The sequence below is a fragment of the Misgurnus anguillicaudatus genome, chromosome 24 (assembly GCF_027580225.2).
Source record: "Misgurnus anguillicaudatus chromosome 24, ASM2758022v2, whole genome shotgun sequence".
NCBI classification, from domain to species: domain Eukaryota; kingdom Metazoa; phylum Chordata; class Actinopteri; order Cypriniformes; family Cobitidae; genus Misgurnus; species Misgurnus anguillicaudatus.
In genome coordinates this window covers 20991153-21014788 of record NC_073360.2, presented here as the reverse complement: position 1 = coordinate 21014788, position 23636 = coordinate 20991153, and the positions used below count along the sequence as shown (strand labels likewise).

Genomic DNA, 23636 nt, shown 5'->3' with positions numbered 1-23636 from the left:
AATGCTTTCTGCCATGACATCTCTAAATAAAATGCAATGTACCACCTGCTTCCCCAGACTGTACAAAAAACATCACTTTACAACATTTACAAAAAGACAAGAGTTACAGATACTTAATCTAAACATGCATAGTGCAAGGCAGGGCTGTACTAGCGCAGACAGTATCTGTTTATCTATAAAAAGCAGAAATACTTCACGCAACTGCCGCCACTGTTCAATTCGCTCTTTATTGTGTTTGGATGTCTTTTTAACTTATGCATCTGCTAAAGGAAAGATGAAGGAAGGTAGAGCAGCATGGTGCAGAAGATCCCAAGGGTGCCATGGGCCAGAACTGCAGCAGAGATGAAGCAAATGACCTTGGCTGACTAAATAGTTAAAAAAAATAGTATTTCCTTTTTTTTAAAGGTATCTGTGCCTTTATAGCTTTTTTTAATAGGACATAATAAAGGGCAGAAAAGCATGCAGGCTGAGAAAGAGGGGTACAGGTGTCAGGAAAGGACCAGGAGCCCGGACACTCAATGTCCACTTGGCTATTGCGATCAACCAAATTTTCCTCATTAAGTAATTAGCAAAACGCTTAATTCTTTTCAAATTGTGTATATAAGGACTTTAACAGATTCTCATAAGAAACTGCCTGTTACGCTAAGCAAAGCATTTTTGTGGTTCTGCATACCACCTCCACAGTGCACTCATAATGTTGGACCTCTGAGGTTGGTTAACTGCTAAGTCATGCTTTCACAGTGCTTGTAAAACAGCACAATGGGACATTGAAGCAGGCTATTAGATCGTCTGCATCATCCTCCTTCATGGGGATGCAAATGCATGCGTACAGGACTGGGGGCATCTGGTGCACAGCTGTAGGAACCCCCTTTGCAAACAGTGTCACAGAGTCCAATCTATTCCACAGGAGGTCAGGAATAATGAACTGCCACCCATAGCGATGCATCCACGGAAGAGTCATAATCTTGCAGATGATGAGATAGCTTTACTAAAACCAGCCATATCCATCCATCATGAAGACACAATGAACATTTTTATGGTTTCATAGCTGTTTGTTGTTTCATTTGGAATGCTGTCCTATTTAATGTCATCATGATCATGACAGATAAGCTTTGGCTGGGAGGGTTTGTGGTTTGCTCTTAACAGAGACAATTTGACTAGACAGTGCACTGAAAATAGGCTGCGTTTACCTGTTTGCTTCAGCAGGGTTTGTATTGTTTCCATTCCGGCTTCCTCACGGCCATCTCAGGACATCCTGACTATGCTGCTGGGTGCCTCGAAGAATGGGGAATTTCCTGCATGTTTTCTTGTAGGGATAGGGAACAACGAGAATAGTGTACCATTCCTGAGCCACCCTTCAGACATTCCTCAATCATGGGAAAAAAAATCCTATTTGTGCTTTCCGCAGAAGTCGATTACAATAGGGCGTCCGAAATATTTGTAGACGCCCGGGTATATTTGTAGAAAAAGCAAAGAAATACAAAATTATCGATTTTCTTATCATTATTCCATGAATATATTTTGTATATTTCCTACAGTAAATATATTAAAACTTTATTTTGTGAGTGGATGGAGTAAAACCACAATCAAATTGCCCAGAAAATCACCGGCAAACTTCGCTATGCTACCCGTTTCTAGGGAATTTCAAGTTTGGATTATCTAAATGCTTGCAACTTCCCCCATTCAGTCAACCAATAGAGAGCCAGTAGAGAGCGCTAAAACAAACATTTTCATTATTAATATGCGTGGTAAAGACTTAATTTGGACTTTAAATGCGATTTTCTCAATATTTAGATTTTTGGGCACTCTCAAGTTCCAGATTTTCAAATCGTTGTATCTCGGCCGAATATTGTACCATCCTAACAAACCATACTATCAATGAAAAGCTTATTTAGCTTTTGGATGATGTATAAATCTCAATTACAAAAATTACCCTTATGACTGGTTTTGTGGTCGAGGGTCAATTAGTAGCTCAGTAGTACCAAAAACAGCTTATTAATGTCTCAAAGGTGCTAATATAGTACATACTGTATATGTACCTAGTGGTATATATATATAGGGACCTTGTAAAGGCCTGTCGGAGCCGATGGTGTAGTGGGCAGCGCTTCGACAGGTGGTGCTTTCGCACTTTCGGCGACCCAAGTTCGATTTGCTGATCCCATATCCCCCTCTCCTCCCTGTACACTCCGGTGTTCCCCTTAATCACTGTCAAATAAATGCAAAATTGGCCAAAAAATATAACTTAAAAAAAGAGGTACAGGCCTAGTGACAACTGGGGTACATATTTTGACCATTTCTGAACCTGCCTGAGAAAACCCAGCTAAAGTTTTTTTTAAGATTTACTGTTTTGTAGTGTTTAAGGCCGTGACAATGATTAAATAATCATCTCATCGCGATTGTTGGACCTCATCGCAATGATTTTAGATCACCGCAATGATTGCACATCTCTCTAAAAATCACAAGGGGGAGCTGCAGCGTCTGTATGAATTAGAAATGATCAGATTACTTTAAATATGTGTTATGCGTGTTAATATTTACTTCCAGGTAAACCTTGCAAAATATTTGAATAATCACAACAATGTGTGAAAATTCTCTCATAAACAAACAAATTTTTTTATGAGAATTAAAATGTCAAAAACAATAAACAGACAATTAATTGTCATAATCGTCAAAGCACTAAAACAGGCAATTAATTGTCATAATCGTCACAATTTATTAGACAATTAACCGTCAGCCAAATTTTATAACTGTGACAGCCCTAGTAGGGATGCAATGATCCGATACCGAATGGGACTGATCCAAATCCAATACTTTGCATCACCCGTGGTTGTTACTGTCAAGCTATTAAAAAACAAAGTATTGTTCTTTTAGCTAGCAACACCCAAGCAATTATAATGCAACACACTTTAAGCCACTCAATAAATCTTAGCAACATGTGTAACTCAATTAGTAGAGCATTCTAACATTCTAATGCAAAAGGTCATGGGTTTGATCCTAGGGAATACACATACTGGTAAAATGTTATGTATAACTTGTAATGCGCCATTGCTTCGGATAAAAGCGTCTGCTATAATGTAAATGTAACCACATTAAAGGTAGGTTAACACATTTTGAAAAATGCTAACGGTAGCCGCCTAGCAATGAAATCACGATCCCGCCCTCAAGTCAAATCGCCATCCAAAGTCACGCCGTTCCAAATGAGCGGTTGTTGTCCGTGAAGTCCACATCAACTGATATACCGTGCTCAGGGAGTAGGGAGCAGTGAACACTCCGTAGGGACCCTGTTGAATGGAACGCACCTAGTGATTGCTATCAGGATGTGAGGAGACTTTTAACCAGCATAACTAAAAATGTTTCAGGATCAAATCTGTTACCCTACCTTTAAGGCAGATAGAGCCACTTGGACAAAACGTTAAATGGTTTCTTATTTGTAAGGGGCGATTTACATTTTGCCTCTTTTGCGTACACGTATATGTTATTTTGAATGCAGCCGCATAGCAAGCACTTAAATAGACAGCGCCGCAGCCAGTTGAAAATACTTCAACTTTTCAGAATGCCGCTTCGAAAGTGATTTGGAAAAAGGAGTGGAAGTGGCGCGGGCTCCGCGTAGTTTTAGACGTGAAATGTGATCCGTCCCAAGTCGCTTTTGCATGTGCTTAATGGATAAATGTAAACCACTCACAATTTACAGAAAATGTACAAATCTAGTTTATGTATCTCAGGCAATTTGGAAAATAGCCAGCAGTGCCATCAAAAAGTAAAAAGCAAAAGGTCAGTAAAGAAAATTGCAATCTCAGTGAAGCAGCAGGGCCCAGCTGTGGTTGTCTTTATAAAGTATGCATGCTGGCTGAGACAGCCATGAATTCCCTCTGTTCACCCTTTGTTTGCAGTGGGACATGATCGTTTTACGGCTCGTCTTTATTTGAATTGATGATTAAACTGTTGCTGTTTGTTTTCAGAGACAATAGACCTGAGAATGTCACCCACTGTTCAGTCAGGTCCACAAATCAGTGCAGCACTCCAGACGTCACAAGAGCAAACACGAGTCCTCGACAGACTCGTGCTAAAAAACAACAACTACCTGTGACAAAGTCCACGATGAGCAAAGGTCCAGCTACCTGTTTCCTCTTTGTGTCACGTTCTGTTTCAAACATCGTTCCCTGTCAGGGAACTACACTAACCTTTTCCACTGGTGGCACTTGCGCTACCAACTTTTTCAGTTACTGGCGCAAAATATGATTTGGTCGCACATATTTTTTTCAAGTTATATTAAGGTGCTCTGGATAATAATGAACAATAATGAAACTGTATTGCATACAGATATGCTTTTTATTTTACTTGCCATCTTTTAAACCACATGCCTTCTTGTTTTCTTAAACGTTGCAGTCGTGTTTCCCACAGATCTGAAATTTACTTGGTGGTGAAAAGGGCAATTATTACCCACTGACAAATAATGGTCTACTATACATGTGACGTAGAACTAATGTGTGACACAACACAATACTTTGATTTATTGAAAATTAATATTAATTTCACATTATATTTCATTAATCTAACCACCCCAAACTTTCTTTGCCATTAACAAAGCTGACACTGTTTGTCAAAGCACCACGAAAACACTTACTTATTTTGCACTGATATATGAAGCAATTAGACCCCTTTTATCAAACTCAATATAATACAATACGATGTATCGTATATTAATAGACAGTGCAGGTCTATAGATTATAAATGTGACTGATGTTATGACTGATGTTATAATGGTAATAATTACTATTAGATAGAGCAGAAGCAGTAAAAGTGCCTATCTTTCTATTTCTCTCTTGCCGATTTAAAAAGCTTAATCCACTCATTATTTCAGATTTAAAAGTCTACTTGCTGTCCCGGTGACAGACTTTACATTGCTTTGCTCGTTCAGTGCAATTGGCTTGACATTAGCATTGCTCTTTGCTACAATCTCTGTCCAAACTTAATATGGATATGGTTTTAGAAAAGATATGGTTTATTAATAATAAGATTATTAAAAAAATGTGAGAAAGCAAATGCAGCGCGTGGTCGTAAAAAGAACCATCGCCATAGTAACCGGAGGCACGCTGAAACTTCACTCGAGCTTTAGCGCGGTAGCGCTCATGGCCGTTTTTCGATCGACTCGGGTTATAAACACAACATTAATCAGACTTGGGACCCAAAGTAATTAAACTAGGACCTAACCGGACCCGACAGACCACTTAATATAAACCCGGAACCATACGGGTCCCGCGTCCTCAGTGAAGAAAGACCTCTGCTCAAGTTCAGAAACATGGAAGACACTGCGCTTGCGTCGCGTCGCACCTAATTCATTGAGAAACAGCTGAGCACGCAAACGCACACTGATGGGGAGAGACATGATGTGCTTTCACCCAAAATGAAGCCAACGTGTTGATGGCTCAGAGCACGTTATAAAACGTATTCTTAAAATCCACATTTCTGTTTTAATAAATGCTCATAGTAAATCATAGCATATTGTCTAAAACATTAGGTAGCACATTTGCGACCCATTTAAAATTCGGGTCGCAACGACAGTTCAAAAGGTCGCATATGCGACCATTTTGGTCGCAGTGTAGCTCCCTGCCTGTGCCAAAACGGTGGTTATTTTGATCCATCCTCTGAACCCATTTGTCCTCTGAAAGGTCACAGGAGGAGCTTTTCCACGCGTCTTGGGCTACAGGTGGTTATTTTGATAGCCATATAAAATTAAGCAACTATTGATTTTTATTTTTAGACATAATTGCTCATCCCTACCCTTACTAGTGCTATTTTGAAATGGCTCCACAACAAAAGAGATCCAAAATAATGCTCTCAGAGGAAAGACGATATTCTAGAGTAGACAATGACTATAGCATAGCGTGCCAAAAACCAGAAGAGATTATGATCGTCGTCAGAGAGTAAGACAGAGTGCACAAAACTCCCACAGATGTGAGGTCATGTAATGAATCCTAATCAGTACAGAGGGAGGTTGACTTACAGCTATGCAGCACTGTAAGCCTCTCGTTTGTTGGAAAAACCCAAAATAGAAGGGAGATGGGGTGCTCGCCGCTAATTTGCGGGAAAGGCTACGGGAGGTAAAAATCAAAGCGGTTGGTTTTAATTGGCATGAGACATTTGGCTACTGAACAGGCCTAGATTTAGTCAAGCATATCAAGTACATACAGCATATCCTGCCTTCCCATGAGGAGCTTTATTTATGGTGCTTTAATGACCTTGTGGGCCAAATCTAACCCATCGATGAGGGAAAAACTTAAACGAACCCCTCAACAAACATAAACATAAATCCAACATTTCTTGACATTAGAGCTTGGGTTGAGATTTATCTTGAAGGACACATATGTTGCGGCTTTCATCACTGCAGGCTGCAGATCTCATTTAGGATCATCATGTACATGTAACAATGAGAAAGGGGAGGGAGACTGCTGTTGGGCACCTGGCAGACCGCTAAGCCTGGAGGAGTACACCTGATCTTCACCTGCTCTAGGCAATTACTTAGTACAAAGAGACAGGTTCAGTTTAAACACGTAGCTCACAAGGAAATATAAAACGAAAACCCCTGTGTTCCTTATCTAATGTCCTGCGAGTAAAGTCACTTTGGGGGGGGACTTTTCGCACCACTAGGCAGACATTTTTCCAACACCTCTGGGCAGTTATTTCAGTAATGCAAGACCAAAGTCCTATCTATTTAAATGGGAAAAAGAAGGATCTCTCTAAAATCGTGTCCTGAAATCACAATTAAACAACATATTTTTGCTCAACAATTGAACCAGACATCAATTGCAGCATGACTTTTGTTTCTAAAGCTCAAATTGCACTAAAAAACACAAGTTCACACAACTTTGAGCCTTTATCAGATGAAGATACAGATTTTGAGGAACAACCAGTTGTTTGGACTTTGGAAATGGACGTTTCTGAGTGGCAAGTTTGTTTATGTTTTTTCAGTATGCAAAACGTAACTGTAACGTCGATAGTAGAACTTCAGCCTAAACGCTAGCATATAGCGCTAACTCAGCAGTCAAAACTTTGTTTTTAGCATTTTAACAACTTGTAATTAATTAATATTGAAGGCGTACATCGTGACTGTAATATCACAGTTGGTGTTATGTTGAGATTTGCCTGTTTTTCAGCCGTCTTTGCATGCACAAGGTGTACATAAGGAGGAAACAATCGTGTTTGAGGCTCACGATATGTCATTACCATGAACAGAACTCTTTGTGACAAAGGACGACCCTTTTCAGGCAGATAAAACTGGCTGCTTGAGAATCAACCAATCAGGAGCGTCACTGCGCTCTGCGGCTCGCGGAAGCAGAAAGATTAAGTTTTGGTTTCGAAAAGCTTGGAAGAGAGCGCAGTTGTGCAGTTTTATTTTATAAATAATACAAGATTGTGTCTGTGTACTCATCTACAAGTTCCTAGTAATGTGTGCATGCAACTACCAGTAAGTAATGCTGATTTTTGTTATCACATAATGATGTTCCGCAGCCATTTGTTTATGTTGTTACTTACAATGTTCATGTCGTTAGTAACAACATATATGGCTTTCGTGAAGCAAACTTAACTTCCTGTAAACTCTGCAAAGAATCAATAACAACAGGGTCCAACAAAGTAACAACTTGTTACTGTTGAAACCATCTATACAATTGCTTTTATCAAATTTGTCACCAGAAGGTCTAATACAATCTTACAAACCCTCTGCACAACTAACATTAACTCCAAAAGGTTTGTAAACCCCAGCTGGGATGCCATGGTTTAGGCTAATGAAAACATACAGTAATAGTTGCAAAGGGACCATTTAAATATGCCATTCATGACCAAACAATTATAAACCAACCAACACAGACATGACTGGATGATTCAGATACATTCTGATTCACGAAGTCAAACCAATGAATCCTGTTTTCTCATCTGCTTCAACCAGCTAACATTCACAGGCGGTTCATCACTCAGCATCAAAATAACTGGATGTTACTCAGCAAAAGGGCACATTCATTAAGTGTACGGTTCCTCAAGTAAACAACATTATTAAATGTGAAGAATTCAATGAATGCAGTTACCAAGCCTTCAGCAGTTACTGTAGGAATGGCTTTGTGAGCATCAACATGTGTAACCCAGCAGGTCAGCATGCCAGATATGCTCCAGTACAGTAGTCTCTGTATGCAGAAACATGCTTAAGGCACGCGCATGCACAGACACACCCGCCACCCATTCTACAGTAAACTAAATCAACATTTAGGCCAAAGTGCCATTCTTATCGGTTCTCCAACAAGGAAGAAGTGCATAACATGAAAGATAACCTTCAATGGTTTCCTTCTGACAAGCTGCTCAAGATGTACTTTTTTAACGCAAGTAGCTTTGTCTATGGATTAGATTTTACCGAACAGCAGCCATGTACAATAAACTCCTTAGGTTAAGAAAATCCTTAAAATAACAGCCTCACATTTATCATTAAGAGTTTAGGGATTTGTTGCAACTAGGCCCAGATCTTCGGCAACAGGAATGTACTACAAAACTTGGAAAGAAATTATTGCTAACTTTGTGCTGTTGCAATGGAAATGTTCATGAGGGCGACTCAGATTTTACTTACACAACTACTGCACAACAAACTGTGAAGAATACAAACTTGGACACAAACACATAATTTCGAAAGCCGTCATTAAAGTTGTCGCTTGTGGAAAGCTGGAGAAGCAAAAGATTTAGTTAGACACATTGAGACAGATGTTCGTCCTGGAAAGAAATCTGCTTCCTGTTCCACAACTACATGTTCATTTTAAATAAAGTGCTTGTAGTCACAAGAAGAGCCAGTTGGCTACACGTGTGAGAGCTGGGGAGGATTGTTGGGAGTTGCCTGGAAAGACCATGATCATGACTTAGGGAAAAAAATCAAGAGAGAGAAAGTGGACTTACGTCAAAAGCTTCCCGCCGCAACCCTTCTGTGTTCCTCAGCCAACATCGGCTCAGCTCGCTGAGTTCCAGGATAGGCTGTACTTTCAGCTGAACCGTGTCGCCTGATTGCCGAATCATCTCCACAATCTCATCCCTGTTCTTGTTTTCCACATTGCGCCCGTTGATCTCTACCAGCCTGTCTCCGGGTACCAGCCCAAGGGCAAGGTCTTTAGTGCCAGCACCTGGCTCCGCAAAGTGAACCACTCGCCGATACACTCCTCCGTCCGTCCCACGGTCCAACATGGTGGTGCGCCGCAGAGAAAACCCAAAATCTCCAGTGTTCCGCCTTTGGAGCACCAGCTCCCGAACTTCGGGCGTCTGCGGCGGCACGACGGTAGGCAGGCGAAGATCCGCAGGGAACGTCTTATCCACGATCTCAGGAATGTGCACCTTCTTCCCAGGAGGAGGAGGAGGAGGAGGCAGCTGCTGTTGAAGGCTTTGTTTACGATGGGGGTCAAAGACCTTAGACTCAACCTGTGGAGATGGGGCAGCTGAGTTCTGCCCAGAGGGTGTAGAGCCATCAGATTGACTCTCATCTTTATTCCTTTGAGAAAAAGAGAAGCGCTTCATGATCGAACCCATTTGTGAGTTCTGCATGGCAAGGGAACCAAACCTAGCTGCCCTTTCCTTAACAGAACTCCGGTGGACATCTTGGCCATACTCTCCCTTCAGGTCATCGTTGGAGCTTGCGGCACTGAGCTGATCCGCATCCAGAACCACGCTGCTGCGGTTACTAAGGCCATCAGACTCGATGTCGGTTAGATTGAGCTCGGTGCTGCTGGCAACTTTAATAGGGATTGGGTTCGAGATCTCCAGCTTGTTTTTGGAGTCACGCTTTGAGCTCCGGTTGAGGTTGAAAAAGCCTCGTCTCATGCTCATCTCATCAAGGCTTCTGAGCTCAGCAGCAGACATTCTTTCCCTCCGGTCTCTCTTTTCTTTCTTCTCCTTCCTAACCCCATCCTTCTCCTTGTCTTTTTTGATCAAGTTGAACATGCTGTCCCCAAAAGTCGTCTACGTTCCACTACAGAAGCACCAATGTTTTCACAAGTGAGGGATTTTTCCATGCAGAAACAGTAGCGTTTGGTAAATCCAGAAAGGATTAATCGTTGCTCCCTGGAGAGAGAAACATCATTTGGCGTTAAAAGGTAAATATGTAGTACATTTCAAATGTACACTGACATTATTTTCTGTGCCACAATAACATTCCATCATCATCAACAATACATAAACACTGACACTGCTATTGACCTTTACACTAACTCTTGTTTTAGCAGAATGAAGACGCCATATTTTATTATGAGACTATATGCATGTTAAACAGGATTTAAGGCATTAGGGAGGTGCTGTGAAAGCCATGGGCCTCTAACATTCCTATTTTCCCACCAGCGGGAGATTTCATCATCCAAACAAGTTCCATTACCAAGGGGCCGATTTTTCCCCCATAATACATTAAGGCAATCGAGGTAACTCTTCTGCGCCCATAAAAGGCTGAATGTTGGCTTCATGCAACATGACACTACTTGTGTCATCCTACCAACCCTACTAGTTTTACTACGGTTTACAATAAGCATCATGTTTAACCTCAAATCATACATATACATCATAAACATAATCATAATAGTAAAATTTATTATAATAATATTGATAATAATAAATGCACTGTCCATATGATCATACATATTAGTGGACATATGACTGACCAAGACCAAGATGAAGGCTAAGGTTGAGCAAAAGAAAAAGATGGCATTCTGCAGATTTATAACTCTGTAATATTAAAATTATTCTTATTTCCATAAGCAGAGACAAGCATTAATGTCTTCATAACTGAAAGAATGAAAACTAACTAACTTATTTGTTTATAATGCTGCAGGACAACGCAAGTTAACTACAGATGCAAAATTTTCAAATGCTAATGGCTGATTAAAATGATAATCTACATCAAATAAGAAATACACTAACTATTAAGCATACAGTAGAGAAACATCTGTGAATTGCTCGTGTTTCAGTGCTGAAGGTGAGAGTCAAGTCTGAATGACCAGTGAGCACTGTACTCTTTTACATCATCTAGTACTATGTTTTACGATGTAACACAATGCAACGAAACAAGGCTTTCTAAAATATAATAATGTAACTTCAAAAAAATAGGTTATAAATCCTCCTCCTGTATATATTTGCCCGGTCATTCCACCACAGAGTCAATCATCTGCTGCAGAAAAGCCAAACGCTAAAGCTCAAGATCAGCCGCTAAGCTGTTAAATTAGCTGGACATGGCAAGAAACGGTTAAATACAAGACACATTTTAGCGTATTTAACTTAAGCCATGGCTCTATCTGGCTTATTAATCCGTATGTAACTAATAAATAGTGAACGTAACGATCCTCTGGCTACAGTTAGCAGGTAAGTTAGCATGAGTAAGTGTCTGATAAGGGTCCTTTATTCCAGTAGCAGACTGCTGTTGATCCCATGCTCACATCCCTGACATGGGATTTTCCCACCTGAAAATAACTGAATGTTTCCCTGTTTGCGGAATTACAACTAAGATAAATGTATGTGATGGTGTGATATACTCACCGTTGTAAGATATCCAGTTTTTGGCAGGGAACGGTATTGTTTCTGCTCGGTCTATCCTCTAGATGGGCGCAGCTGAACGTGAGCAGGCAAGCAGTGTTGTAAATATGTAGTGATAAAGGCGGTAGGTTGGCCTCTCGTGCTGCTTATTGTTCCAGTGAGGAGAAACTGCGACACCTGCTGGATACATTTAAACGACACCGTAAAATGTTTTTATTACTTCGATTCTCTATAAACAATCAAGAAATTAATTACAAGAAGGAATATATAAGTAACGATTCGCCTAAGCCTACGGTTGAGCATACCAGTAATTGGAAATTACAAAAATACAAAATAAAAGCACAAACTCAACATTGAACAATTATTGTAAAAAATAAATAAATAAATAAAATTAATAATAACATCACAAAAACACTTAAGCGGGGCTTACTCAAATTAGCTTGTAATCATCGATAAGTATTTTAGCTTTTTTATTATTAACCAATTATAAAGATTTTTATATAAGTTTAACCTTATTTAAAGGGATAGTTCACCTTAAAATGAAAATTCTGTCATCGTTTACTCTAATGTTGTTCTAAACCTGTATGAATTTCTTTTTTCTGATGAACACAAAAAAAGATATTTTGAGAAATGATGGTAAAAACACAGCAGATAGTGACCATTGACTTCCATAGTAGGAATAAAAAAATATGATGGAATTTAATGGGTACCGTCAACTGTGTGCTTATACCATCATTTATCAAAATATTTTCTTCATCATTTATCACAATACTTCCAAAATATTTTTCCTATTAAACTTATTAAATTTGGGCTTTGATTTGTACCAATTAATGTGATCAATTTAACATGTTGGTTTTACAACTTACAAGTCAGGTGATGTTAAATTTACTATAAGCTAAAAGTTACAAAAAATCATCACCAGTCAAGATTTAAAATTCTAAGTTTAAAAGAAATAAGCCAGTTTGATTATAATTATAAAACTTCAAGCAATACAGGTTAGAAACTAGAGCAGGATTTATTATGTGGTTTTGTTTTTCAGATTTCTGACATGAGGTCCCATAAAAACATTAATCACATTCTAATCAACGATAAAGCAAAAACATTATCAAACAGACTGAAATGTGTAAGAAATTGCTTTTGGTGGTCATTACTGGTTCTGTAAATTGTAATAATAATAAAACTGGTTACTGTAAAAAAGTTACTGTAGTATGCCAGGATGACGTCACACATCATACGCGTTTTATTCTTGTACAGTAATTCTTGAAAATTTTGAAAAAGTATGTTTTACATTAACATAAAATCAAACTATCACGTGTAATTGTGTAATTGAATAAAGGACATAAAACCAGTTTGTTATTCTTAACCAATCAGAATAAAGCATTCAAAAGCCATATTTTATTTTATTTCATTTATTATGTTTTGGATTATATTATATTAATGTAAAAGTGTATTCTTTATTCATATTTAAAAATACATGTTTTTTTTTATTTACAACAGTAGAATTAATTCAAAAGGATTTTATTCCATCGCCGTCCCCGTGGCCGTTATTTTGAACTGCAGTCGCTCAAGCGCGCTCACGCACTAGCCTAGTTCTACGTCATTCCCCAAAGTGTCATAGAAGGGGCGGGGCATCTGGATCGGGGATGAGCTTTAAACATGAGAACATAACCTAGGGTTGTGTTCTCAATAATAATAGTTCGTTTCGACTTCAAAAAGCGCTTCCAGCTGCAAGGGTGCATGAGGAGCGACAGAGTAAAGAGTTTTACCTCGATTAGGTAGCGAAGGAGGTGAGAGCAGGAGTCGAAGAAGGGGGCTGTGGTTGGATTTAGTGAAAGAAAACAATATGGCCGCGGTGGAGCTGGAATGGATCCCTGAGACCCTGTACAACACCGCTATCTCAGCCGTGGTCGATAACTACGGCCGATCCAGACGGGACATACGCTCTCTGCCTGAAAATATACAGTTTGATGTCTACTACAAGGTAAGAGAGACTGAGAATGAATCCGACGCAGGACAAACGTTTAAAGTAGTTGACACTCTTTACTAGCAGGTCGGCTAACAAAAACTGAACCAGCCCAATGGAAAACTGCTGTTCGCGAGAGACTCTAACTAAAAGAGTATTTAACCGTTGTGTTTGACAACACATGTTCATGACAGCTTTTTAGAAGCGTTCCTGTTCCAATAGTAAAATAGTTTTTACCTCATGACATAACTGAAATGGTTTAATAAAATCGATTTGGGTGGACAATATGTTCCAGTTTAGCATAGCTTATCTTATGCTGTAAAGCGGGCGAGATGAAACTCACTTTGCCAGGACTAGTTAACCATAAACACCTTAACAGTTCACAGTTTCAATATTTAAGTTTTACTTTAACTCTGCAGAACACGCTTAATTTAATAGCATGTGAGTTTTTAAATTATAACGGTCATTTGCAACATCTATTTGCTATGGCAGGCAGCTGACGTATACACATATGCTTTGAATGGCAATGAGTAACGTCATTGTGTATTATGGCTACAGTTATGTATGGAGCTACCCAATTAATTATGTCAAATCTCATAATCCTGCGTTTGAAGTATTATACTTGTCCCAAGTTGTTAGCACTATAAACCACTACTAAATAATATATATAATTTTTTTTATATTTTGAGGAATTTGCTGCACCGTGGTAAACACGAACGCTTTATTTATTTATTTATTTATTTATATTTAGGGTGACACATGTATGGCATGTGGTTAGACCGATCCCACTGTTTTGTGTACAATGCTGTGAGACTGTGACGTAAAAAAATAAAGTTTGTAATGTCTCTTATAACAAGGTCAGAAATATATCTGCATTTATTTCATTGCCAGCTAAAATTAAAGACTGAAGTATGTTTTATTAGATGAATTTTAGTTGAATCGTTGTAATAGCTGATGTGTAAATGTCTAAAGTCAAGGTTGACTTCATAAGACCACAACAACATAAGGGTTGTTATGATCTTTTTTCTGAATGGTTTGTAAACTCTTCCTATACTTGTTACTTTCACATCTTTTTGGGGATGAGAGTGCATATTGGGGTAAATTGCATATTGAAAGCACTCTTAAATCATTATGCTATATCTTACATTGCTGCTGAAATTTTAGGCCAGAAGTCACATCAAGTAAAGTCACATGCTTAAATTTGGTGTTTGATGCCAGATGTAACAAACTGAATATTTAGTCGGTGGAAAAACAAAGGTTGGCACACGTGTTGGTCTTGAACAAACTCTTCCTGATTTTTCATTATGTCTAATATGGTTTTCTGTGTCGTCTTAGCACTCCCGAGAGAAAAGCTGAGTTGTCTTTGTTGTGTCACATGTACAATAGGGGTCAGCAAGCTCACATTTCTTCATGTATTCCAGCTTTACCAGCAGGGCCGGCTCTGCCAGCTGGGAGGGGAGTTCTGTGAGCTGGAGGTCTTTGCAAAAGTCCTCCGGGCCTCCGACAAAAGGTATTTGACATCCACTGTTAGCACAGCATATGTTGTTTACGTTTACTGTATGAGATTGAGTGTGTATATATTTTTGGCTGATGATTCAAATGTCACACGTTGCTGCGTGGTTCACGCCTTACTTGGCACTCTTAATAAATTTTGTAGATATTTGTTTGATATCACCAAGCTGCTATTTTGACATCAATAATTGGTTGGTTTTATGTTTTAATAACTTTATTTTATTCTTTATGTCAAGTAGATACTGGTTTTATCCATAATATTGTACATTTCAAACCCTTGACCTACAATTCAAAATTCATGATTTGGATTTCGGAATATGTCTTTATTTATTGTAATGTATTGATGTATATTTTTCCCAGGCACCTCTTGCATCACTGCTTCCAGGCTCTGATGGACCACGGTGTGAAGGTTGCTTCAGTCCTGGCCAACTCCTTCAGTCGCAGATGTTCGTACATTGCAGAGTCAGATGCGCATGTCAAAGAGAAAGCTATACAATTCGGGTTTGTTCTAGGTATGCAAGTGTGCTTCACTCTTAATATCTGCAACTTCTGCTTGTTTTGCTTGATGTCGGAATGCTTTCTTTTGCCTCAGGTGGCTTCTTATCTGATGCCGGATGGTATGGAGACGCAGAGAAGGTCTTTCTGTCGTGTCTCCAACTGTGCACACTACACGATGAGGTTCTTCACTGGTACCGTGCAGTGGAGTGCTGCGTCAGGTGCGGTCTATTGATTTTTGTGATGCTTCTTTTCATAAACTGTAAATAAATGTGCTCACGGTGTTCTTATTTCGGAGCCAGGTTACTTCACGTGCGTAATGGCAATTGCAAATACCACCTCGGAGAAGAAACCTTTAAACTGGCCCAGTCTTACATGGATAAACTGGCCAAACATGGCCATCAGGCCAATAAGGCTGCCCTGTATGGAGAACTTTGCGCCCTGCTCTTTGCCAAAAGCCACTATGATGAGGTAAGTACCTGGTAAAGCTGTTTGGAGAATCACTGCTTTTCATTTGGTAACCTGTGTGTTTCTTGTGTGTTTCAGGCATATAGGTGGTGTATAGAAGCTATGAGGGAGATAACAGTTGGCTTACCTGTGAAAGTAGTAGTTGATGTTCTCAGACAAGCCTCAAAGGCTTGTGTCAGCTTCATTATGTGTCAGAGGTAGTTCTGGTTAGAACTATCGATTTATAATAATTAAAAGAAACTTGTTTACATAGTAACTCACAAAAGTGTTCCCAAATGAACTGATGCCAAATTGGAATCGGAATCGAATCTGCTGCTTGGAAAAATCTAAATCAAAATTAGTGCTTGTACCTTGCCAGAGCTCATGCATGTTTTAGTTTTTGTAAATGTTTCAACTTATGATCCATTGTGTTAATAAATAATGAATCTGAAATGTCCACATTCATTCCGACAGGCTTGTGTCGTAAAACGGGAATTCAGGAAAGCTGAACAACTGATAAAACATGCAGTGTTTTTGGCACGGTAAGATATCAGTCATGTATTTCTATCAAAAGTATGGGATTATGTTAAAATGTTCAGCTTGAAAATGATGAAACGCTTGTGTATTACCACATTTTATTCTCAGGGAACATTTTGGACACAAGCACCCCAAATATTCCGATACGTTACTAGATTATGGGTTTTATCTCTTAAATGTGGATAACATCTGTCAATCAGTGATCATTTACCAGGTGAGCTAAAAATCACATAAGCTTGCAAATCTTTAAACTGATCTGTTTCATTACTTGAACAATGAGAAATTAAAAAACGTATTGGTGTGCTCTGCACTTTAGACTGCATTGGATATTCGGCAGTCAGTGTTTGGAGGAAAAAACATCCATGTTGCCACTGCACATGAAGACCTGGCATACTCGTCTTATGTCCATCAGTACAGCTCTGGTAAATTCGACAACGCACTGTGAGTATCTCTGTCCTGTCCATTAATTAAATATTCAGATATTTCCACTGTGGTGAAAATCAAGTTATTGTTGTTTATATGTCTATGTGGCGTTTTTAATACGACTTAAGACACCATTTTCAAATTCAACACCGTTGCTAAGTATTTTATCCATAATATTTGTGTTTTCCAAAGACATCTCATTCCCGCGGTTTGAAATCACATTGGTTTGCTACGTCAAAAACACACGTAACTGATCACATTTGAACTCACACGTGCTGAACTCCCATGCAGTGTGTAACCTGCTAACATTAGCGCTATAAACAATTTGTGCTGCAAATGCGCAGTTCACGTATGCATTATAAAACCGGACTTGGCAGTTATGTGTCTAAAGCTACTGAAATTAGCATCTATTTACACGTATCATAGGATGGAGGCGGGAACTTATTCCTATATTTAGTTCTATGGTCTGAGCTGTGCAGTTAAGTAGAGGTTGATACTAATTTGCATATTCATAGATCTGCATACACTAAATGAGGAAATTGCATTCAAGCCTTTTTAAAACATGTAGAAAATATTGTCACAGGAAAAACTTTTACATATGCTATTATTAAGCTCAAAGATAAGTTTTAGGTGATACATTTATCGGTTACAGGAAGACTCTAAAGTTTAAAGGGATAGTCATCATTTACTCACTCTCATGTTGTTATAAACCTGTATAAATGTCTTTGCTCTGATGAACACGAAGGAAGATATTTTGAAGAATATTTGTAATCAGTTTGTGAGCCACATTCACTTCCATTCTTTTACAGTGTTTGGTGTAACGCATTACAAGTAACGCGCATTAGGTAATAATATTACTTTTTTGAAGTAACGAGTTAACGCATTACTTTATAAATGTACACATTAATATTTGAGTTACTTTTTAAAAATGTAATGCGAGTTTCTTTTCAGTTTAATTAATTCATTTTAAAAATAAAATAATGTACTGAATTAAACTGAACATATTAACGTAGAATTACGCACTCTGTGGCCTGAGCGGGAACAGTTTGGGTCAGAAACGTAGATGGCAGGCCAGAGCTTGACATTTTTGCTATCATAAAAATCACCTGCAAGGCCTGAAAGAGATCAAGCCTCAGCCAAGTAAGAAAAAGTAACGCAAAAGTAACTAAAAAGTAACGTAAGCATTACTTTCCATGAAAAGTTACTAAGTAATGCAATTAGTTACTTTTTGGGGGAGTAACTTGATATTGTAATTCATTACTTTTAAAAGTAACTTTCCCCAACGCTGTTCTTTTATCCTATTATGCAAGTGAATGGGACTCACAAATTATTTGATTTTTGGGTGAACTATCCCTTTAATTTCACTTTGAAAAGTTACATCTGTGTCATGTGGATGGTGGACGATACATAATAGGTCATAGGCAAAGAATCTGTTTTTATTATAAAGTAACAGTCTCAAAAACAAACATTCCTCTTATTAGGCTCACTATAAAAAATGATTTATTTAATTGGTGCCATGAGTTATTTCTTGGGGGTGCCACTTGGTGGTATATTCATTCCAAGACAGAACAGTATTTTGGATTGCAACTAATACCATATGAACTTTTATACTATTTTATTTGTCCCCTGAGAGGTTGCTGATTCTTAAAAATATGAGTACATTTCAAGATGCCCAGTAACTGTCCTGACCTTTATCACGGTTGAGCTGTTCTTTTAGAATGTTTTGTTGTGTTTTTTCACAGAAGTGTTTTCTGAATAACATGTACCCATGTCATACTTTGAATTTTGCTGGTAGATTTCATGCAGAACGTGCCATAGACATCATAACTCATATTCTCCCTGAAGACCATCTGCTGTTGGCCTCATCCAAAAGAGTGAAAGGTGAGGCTAGCACTTTTTAAAGTAAGGGATAATGTAGAGGCAGCCGGTAGTTATCGGGAAATAAGCCCCGACAGTCTGATCAGGTATCACACTGAAGGGGCTTATTTTCCCGATAACTATCGGCTGCCTCTACATTATCCCGCTTATTACACGGCTACTTGTCACATAAGAAAAAAAACGGACATGAATATGAATTTGAAACATTTTATTGGCATATTTGTTTTAAATTAACATTTTTATCCTTCCGCGAAACTTTGCACAGATGCATTAAATGATCGTAATACCTTATTAAGATCCTCTGCTTCATACTTGTCTGTCTCCATTTTTTGTCTTTTAGCCAGTCTTTGAGAAGTTTTAATGCCCATTCTGTATTTTTTTGTGTGTTGGCTTCGAAGCTGGCATGCTCTATTTTGTCAAGTTCAGTCTCAGTAAGCTCTCTGTGTCTTGTCGTTGTTCATTCTTCTATCCACTGTTTAAATGTTTTGTTTTTTCCGTACATGTTAAAATTAATGTCAAAATTTTCCATTCTTAATTGTGGTTGTCCAGTGTTTGTCACAAGATGGCGCCAAACAGTAATCTTTATTGGTCTTTATTGGCCCGGAGCGATTTTAATCGTACAAGTAGTACCGGCTATGCGTTATTACTTTGAAGCGGTTATTATTTGAAAAGAACGAACCTGCAAATGTCTCAACTGACCATCAGAATCAAGCATTCCAGAGAGCCGTGTAATAACGTTTTATAACTGCCTGCTACATTTCTGCAATGACAACACAAAGGTGATTTTGTTATTTCAGTTCTTTTTGCTTAAACATTTGCATTTGGGATATTTTCATCTCTAGCACTTATCCTGGAAGAGATTGCCATTGATTGCCATAACAAGGAAACCGAGGAACGCCTACTCCAGGAGGCTCATGATCTGCACCTTTCCTCTCTCCAGTTGGCCAAAAAAGCCTTTGGGGAGTTTAACGTTCAGACGGCAAAACACTACGGCAACTTGGGCCGCCTCTACCAATCCATGCGCAAGTTCAAGGTTGTAATACTAATTTAGATAACATTTTTGTCTTTATTAGCTCCCTTTCATCGCTTTCCAAACTAGTATAAGTTTGATGAAATGTTGAAGTGATATGTCTTCTAAAGCCATATAAAAGCTCCTGTCCACATTTTATGTATTTGTTTTTATATACGAAAAGACAAACCAACACAGTCTTCAACAGGTTTTGGTGTTTCACCAAAGAAGAGGTTTTGAAGTGAACCAGTATATTATGATCAGATTGTTAATGGTAGAATTTTATACCTGAGAGGGATAATATAATTTTAGGACCAGTTGATCATTGTGCAAGCATGTGTTATATTTACTATGTAATGTAAACCAATACAAAACTTAAGACGGAGTGCTTTAAGGTCACTGTTGTGTTAACTGACCTTTCCATGGTGTTGGCATGCAGGAGGCAGAGGATATGCACATCAAGGCCATTCAGATCAAGGAGCAGCTTTTGGGGCAAGAGGACTATGAGGTGGCTCTGTCAGTGGGACACTTGGCCTCACTCTACAACTACGACATGAATCAGTATGATGATGCAGAGCGCCTCTACTTGCGCTCCATCGCCATTGGTAAGGAATGCTGTTATTCTGTTGTTGTTGTTTTTTATTGGTAATGAATTGTGTGTAATTTACATAATGGCTCAACACCCTTGTACACAAGTTATGCCAAAAAAAAAAAAAAGCTAAAACAGCCCCATTTCATTTGACTCAGGCAAGAAGCTGTTCGGGGAGGGTTACAGTGGACTGGAGTATGACTACAGAGGCCTCATAAAACTGTACAACTCGGTTGGAAACTATGAGAAGGTCTTTGAGTACCACAATATTCTGTCCAACTGGAACCGGTTAAGGGACAGGCAGTTTGCAGTAGCGAACGCGCTGGAGGACGTCAACACGAGCCCCCAGGCCACGGACCAGGTGGTGCAGTCCTTCCTGTTATCCCAGAGCCACGGAGCTGGACGCCCCTGCTTAGGCTAATGGCCCACCACCTCTCAACTCAAAGAAAACATGCACACACGCCCCCATTTTCACACAAGTTCAAAGCGATTTATTCACATGTAGTCGAGATATGGCGGGGGTTTGATTATGACCTTGAGTTTCTCGAGCTCCGATCGGACCGTCAGTTCAACGTTTACCAGCAACTCCCCTTGCCCTGTTCTTTTCCTTACGATGGGACAAAAACAATGACATCTGTCCAACCATGCTAACACTCATATGATGAACGAGCAACCATTTGTTGAAGTTTTTCACATAAACCGTTTCTTTGACTTCGATGAGAAAAAAGAGCTTTGCTCATCGACAACTTTTGCGCGTTTTCATTTTTGTGTCACCATTTTATGTTTTGTATCTGAAGGAGAGGTGCTACACACTACAGGAATAGTTTGTTTGTTATCACTGCATTATCATTTGTGGAGGAAATGCTTGGTGCAGCACCCACCGAATGAGATTCGAAAGGAAGGGAAAATCCCTATCGTTCCTATAAATGAGTGAAGCCGTAGAGATGCATGTCCCGCTTAACCTGAGGATAAGAGCTTGACTTCGTGTAATGCAAAGCTTTGCATTGAGGATTACCTGTGTGCTCTTTGGAAAATGAGACCAGCCATGTTACATTATGGACCATTATGTTTTGTTTTTTGCTTTTTTAATGATTCATGTCAAGTGTGGAATCTATGGACCAGTGGGTTTATTACTCCTCTAGATACCATGTTTTAAGTTTTCTGGTTTTGTATTCCTTTAGTACTGACATAGCTTATTTTAAACTGCCAATAATTTATATGCAAGGTATGCAAATAACATTGCAAATGGATGAGCCAAAATAACTTCTGTGTGAAACCATAGTTAAACGTCTTTTGCCATAACAAATCAACAGTGTGGGAGAAAAGTATATAATGCTGGCTTTACTCATTCGCATAAACACACACACAATAAGCTGGAGTGGTGGTAGTTATGGGACCAGGTTTCCATTCAGCGCTCAGGCGTGGATTAACACCCATGGGCAGCTGACTGGACACACTGAGAAAAGGGCCGAGCGCAGCGCTTGTCTTTGTGTATAGGCACCCCGCAGGTGAAGCGGATAGGTTTGTGGATATTGCATGCGAGGGGTGTAATTCAATGCCTGTTTGTATAGCGGGAGTTTCTGACCATGCAATATTACAGTGAGGATCAACTTTCCTCGTATCACTGCCTTTCCGACCACTCCTGCTTTCAATGAGTCCAAAATCTACACAACTCCGTAACAATAGGTTTGCTCTAATTAAAGTTTACTGATTGAGAATTGTCAAGTCACCAGAATCCAAAAATGACTTTAGGGTATCCAAAACGCATTTTGTTTCAGTCAGCAGTCACTTATTTTTATTATTTTTTGCATTGCAGAAACAGAGCCTTGATGCAAGTGCTGTTGTGGACCGAAAAATTGCGTGATGTTAATGTCTTGCATCTCAAGCTGAAGTCCCAGCCTTAGTCTTAAAGGACTCTCAGTCTTTTCAAATAGCTTGTTTAAACCAGACCTCCACCTGCGGCTTTCCAGCACTGCCCCACCTGTAAACCGAGATCACATGCGAGGCACTTTGTATTACAGCCACTTTCACTCCTTAGAAATCCCTTCGTTGTTTTGTGTAATGGTTAAATGTTGAAGAATTAGATTTTTTGGAGTTCTCTCTATCACACAGATAGCAGGGGAATCAGAGCCGGGTTTCCGGAAGGAATTGAACATGCCTTGGTCAGAGAGATATGGAATATTGTAACAAATAAACTGTGATCTTGAAAACGTTTTAAGTGCATTTCCATTGACTGTTAAATGTAGTAAATGGATTACGTGAAGTTCTTATATAAGAGGATTTAGGAGTTTCTAAACTATAAACAACAAGCATAATGCATCGAATGAATTCACAATGTAGCTCTGATTGCTTCTGAATGTGCATTTAAGGGCTCATTTGTCAACCAATAAGAAAGATCATTCAGTGTGATGTCAAATAGCCACCAAATTCCAGAATGGGTCACGGCCCCCATAGGTGCTTCTGGGTCACATGTTCTTTTCTTTGCATGTTTAAGTAATTATGTGTACATATATATAAATGTATAGCTACAATTGGTATTGTCCCAGTGAACTCCATAGTGACATAAACAGAAAAAAAATACTTTGCAGTTCTAAAGTGTTGATCACAGAAATTTTTAACATCCCCTGACAATGATGTGAGAGAATATCCTATATTTCACACAATCTTGGCATGGTTATATACACAGTAAACACATAAAGCAAAAGCTTATGATGTCGCTACAACCTTGCATGTTTCTTAGAAATGTGCCCCCTGGGAGTTGAAGTGTGTAATAAATAACAGGTTTATAAAAGGGACTGATTACCGTGAAGAATGAATGCTTACTGCATGAGGCCGCGCTCATCACATTCATTACTGATATAGAAGGGCAACAACGCTAAATAATCTTTATAAAATCCTCGGATTCATTTCTGCAATGATTGTGATTTAGCTATTTAGCAAAGTGCTTTTCTGAATTTTCAGCTCTTGCATCGCGGTGGTACCCTGAGCATCAGGTAGGGTACTGGGACCCTTTAAGCTAAAAACAAAACAGAAGTGACTTCTCTTGGTTTTGTTTTCGGTTCATTTTCATCTCTACTCATTTGAGACATGCTAGAATGCAGTGTTTTCTCCAATGACAAAGATGAGGAAAGTGATTGTGTTAACATTAATACTGACTGTTACTATTGAAACGTCAGTGACCTGTGCCACAATGAACCTCTGCTTTTGATACACGTAGGGTTCAGTCATTGGCTATATGTTACTCA

General features: G+C 39.0%; 2 protein-coding genes across 2 annotated transcripts in view; one reads left to right on the top strand and one right to left on the bottom strand.

Annotated features, from left to right (window-relative positions):
* Window positions 1-11699, bottom strand: part of myo18ab (myosin XVIIIA b) — a 128098-nt gene extending 116399 nt beyond the window's left edge. Inside the window, exons 1-2 of the mRNA XM_073862804.1 lie at window positions 11542-11699; window positions 8932-10083 (exon numbers count right to left, since the gene is read on the bottom strand). Of these exons, the coding sequence (XP_073718905.1) occupies window positions 8932-9963 (1032 nt within the window). The 5' untranslated portion in view covers window positions 9964-10083; window positions 11542-11699. The remainder of the gene's footprint in view (window positions 1-8931; window positions 10084-11541) is intronic.
* A 1436-nt stretch (window positions 11700-13135) lies between these two features.
* Window positions 13136-22605, top strand: appbp2 (amyloid beta precursor protein (cytoplasmic tail) binding protein 2). The gene is made up of 13 exons (XM_055196524.2): window positions 13136-13519; window positions 14923-15011; window positions 15374-15525; window positions 15606-15729; window positions 15811-15979; window positions 16055-16144; window positions 16430-16497; window positions 16601-16706; window positions 16809-16933; window positions 18711-18796; window positions 19636-19826; window positions 20242-20407; window positions 20550-22605. Exons 1-13 carry the CDS (start codon window positions 13382-13384, stop codon window positions 20810-20812), a joined length of 1767 nt encoding a protein of 588 aa, XP_055052499.1. The 5' UTR covers window positions 13136-13381; the 3' UTR covers window positions 20813-22605.
* The last annotated feature ends 1031 nt before the right edge of the window (window positions 22606-23636 follow it).

What these genes read in the sequence shown, in the direction of transcription:
- appbp2 (XM_055196524.2), top strand. Translation starts at nt 13,382, where the DNA reads ATGGCCGCGGTGGAGCTGGAATGGATCCCTGAGACCCTGTACAACACC. An exon ending in CCAAAAGCCACTATGATGAG is followed by an intron (nt 15,980 to 16,054) that starts GTAAGTACCTGG and finishes TGTGTGTTTCAG; the next exon opens with GCATATAGGTGGTGTATAGA. An exon ending in TTCTCAGACAAGCCTCAAAG is followed by an intron (nt 16,145 to 16,429) that starts GCTTGTGTCAGC and finishes TCATTCCGACAG; the next exon opens with GCTTGTGTCGTAAAACGGGA.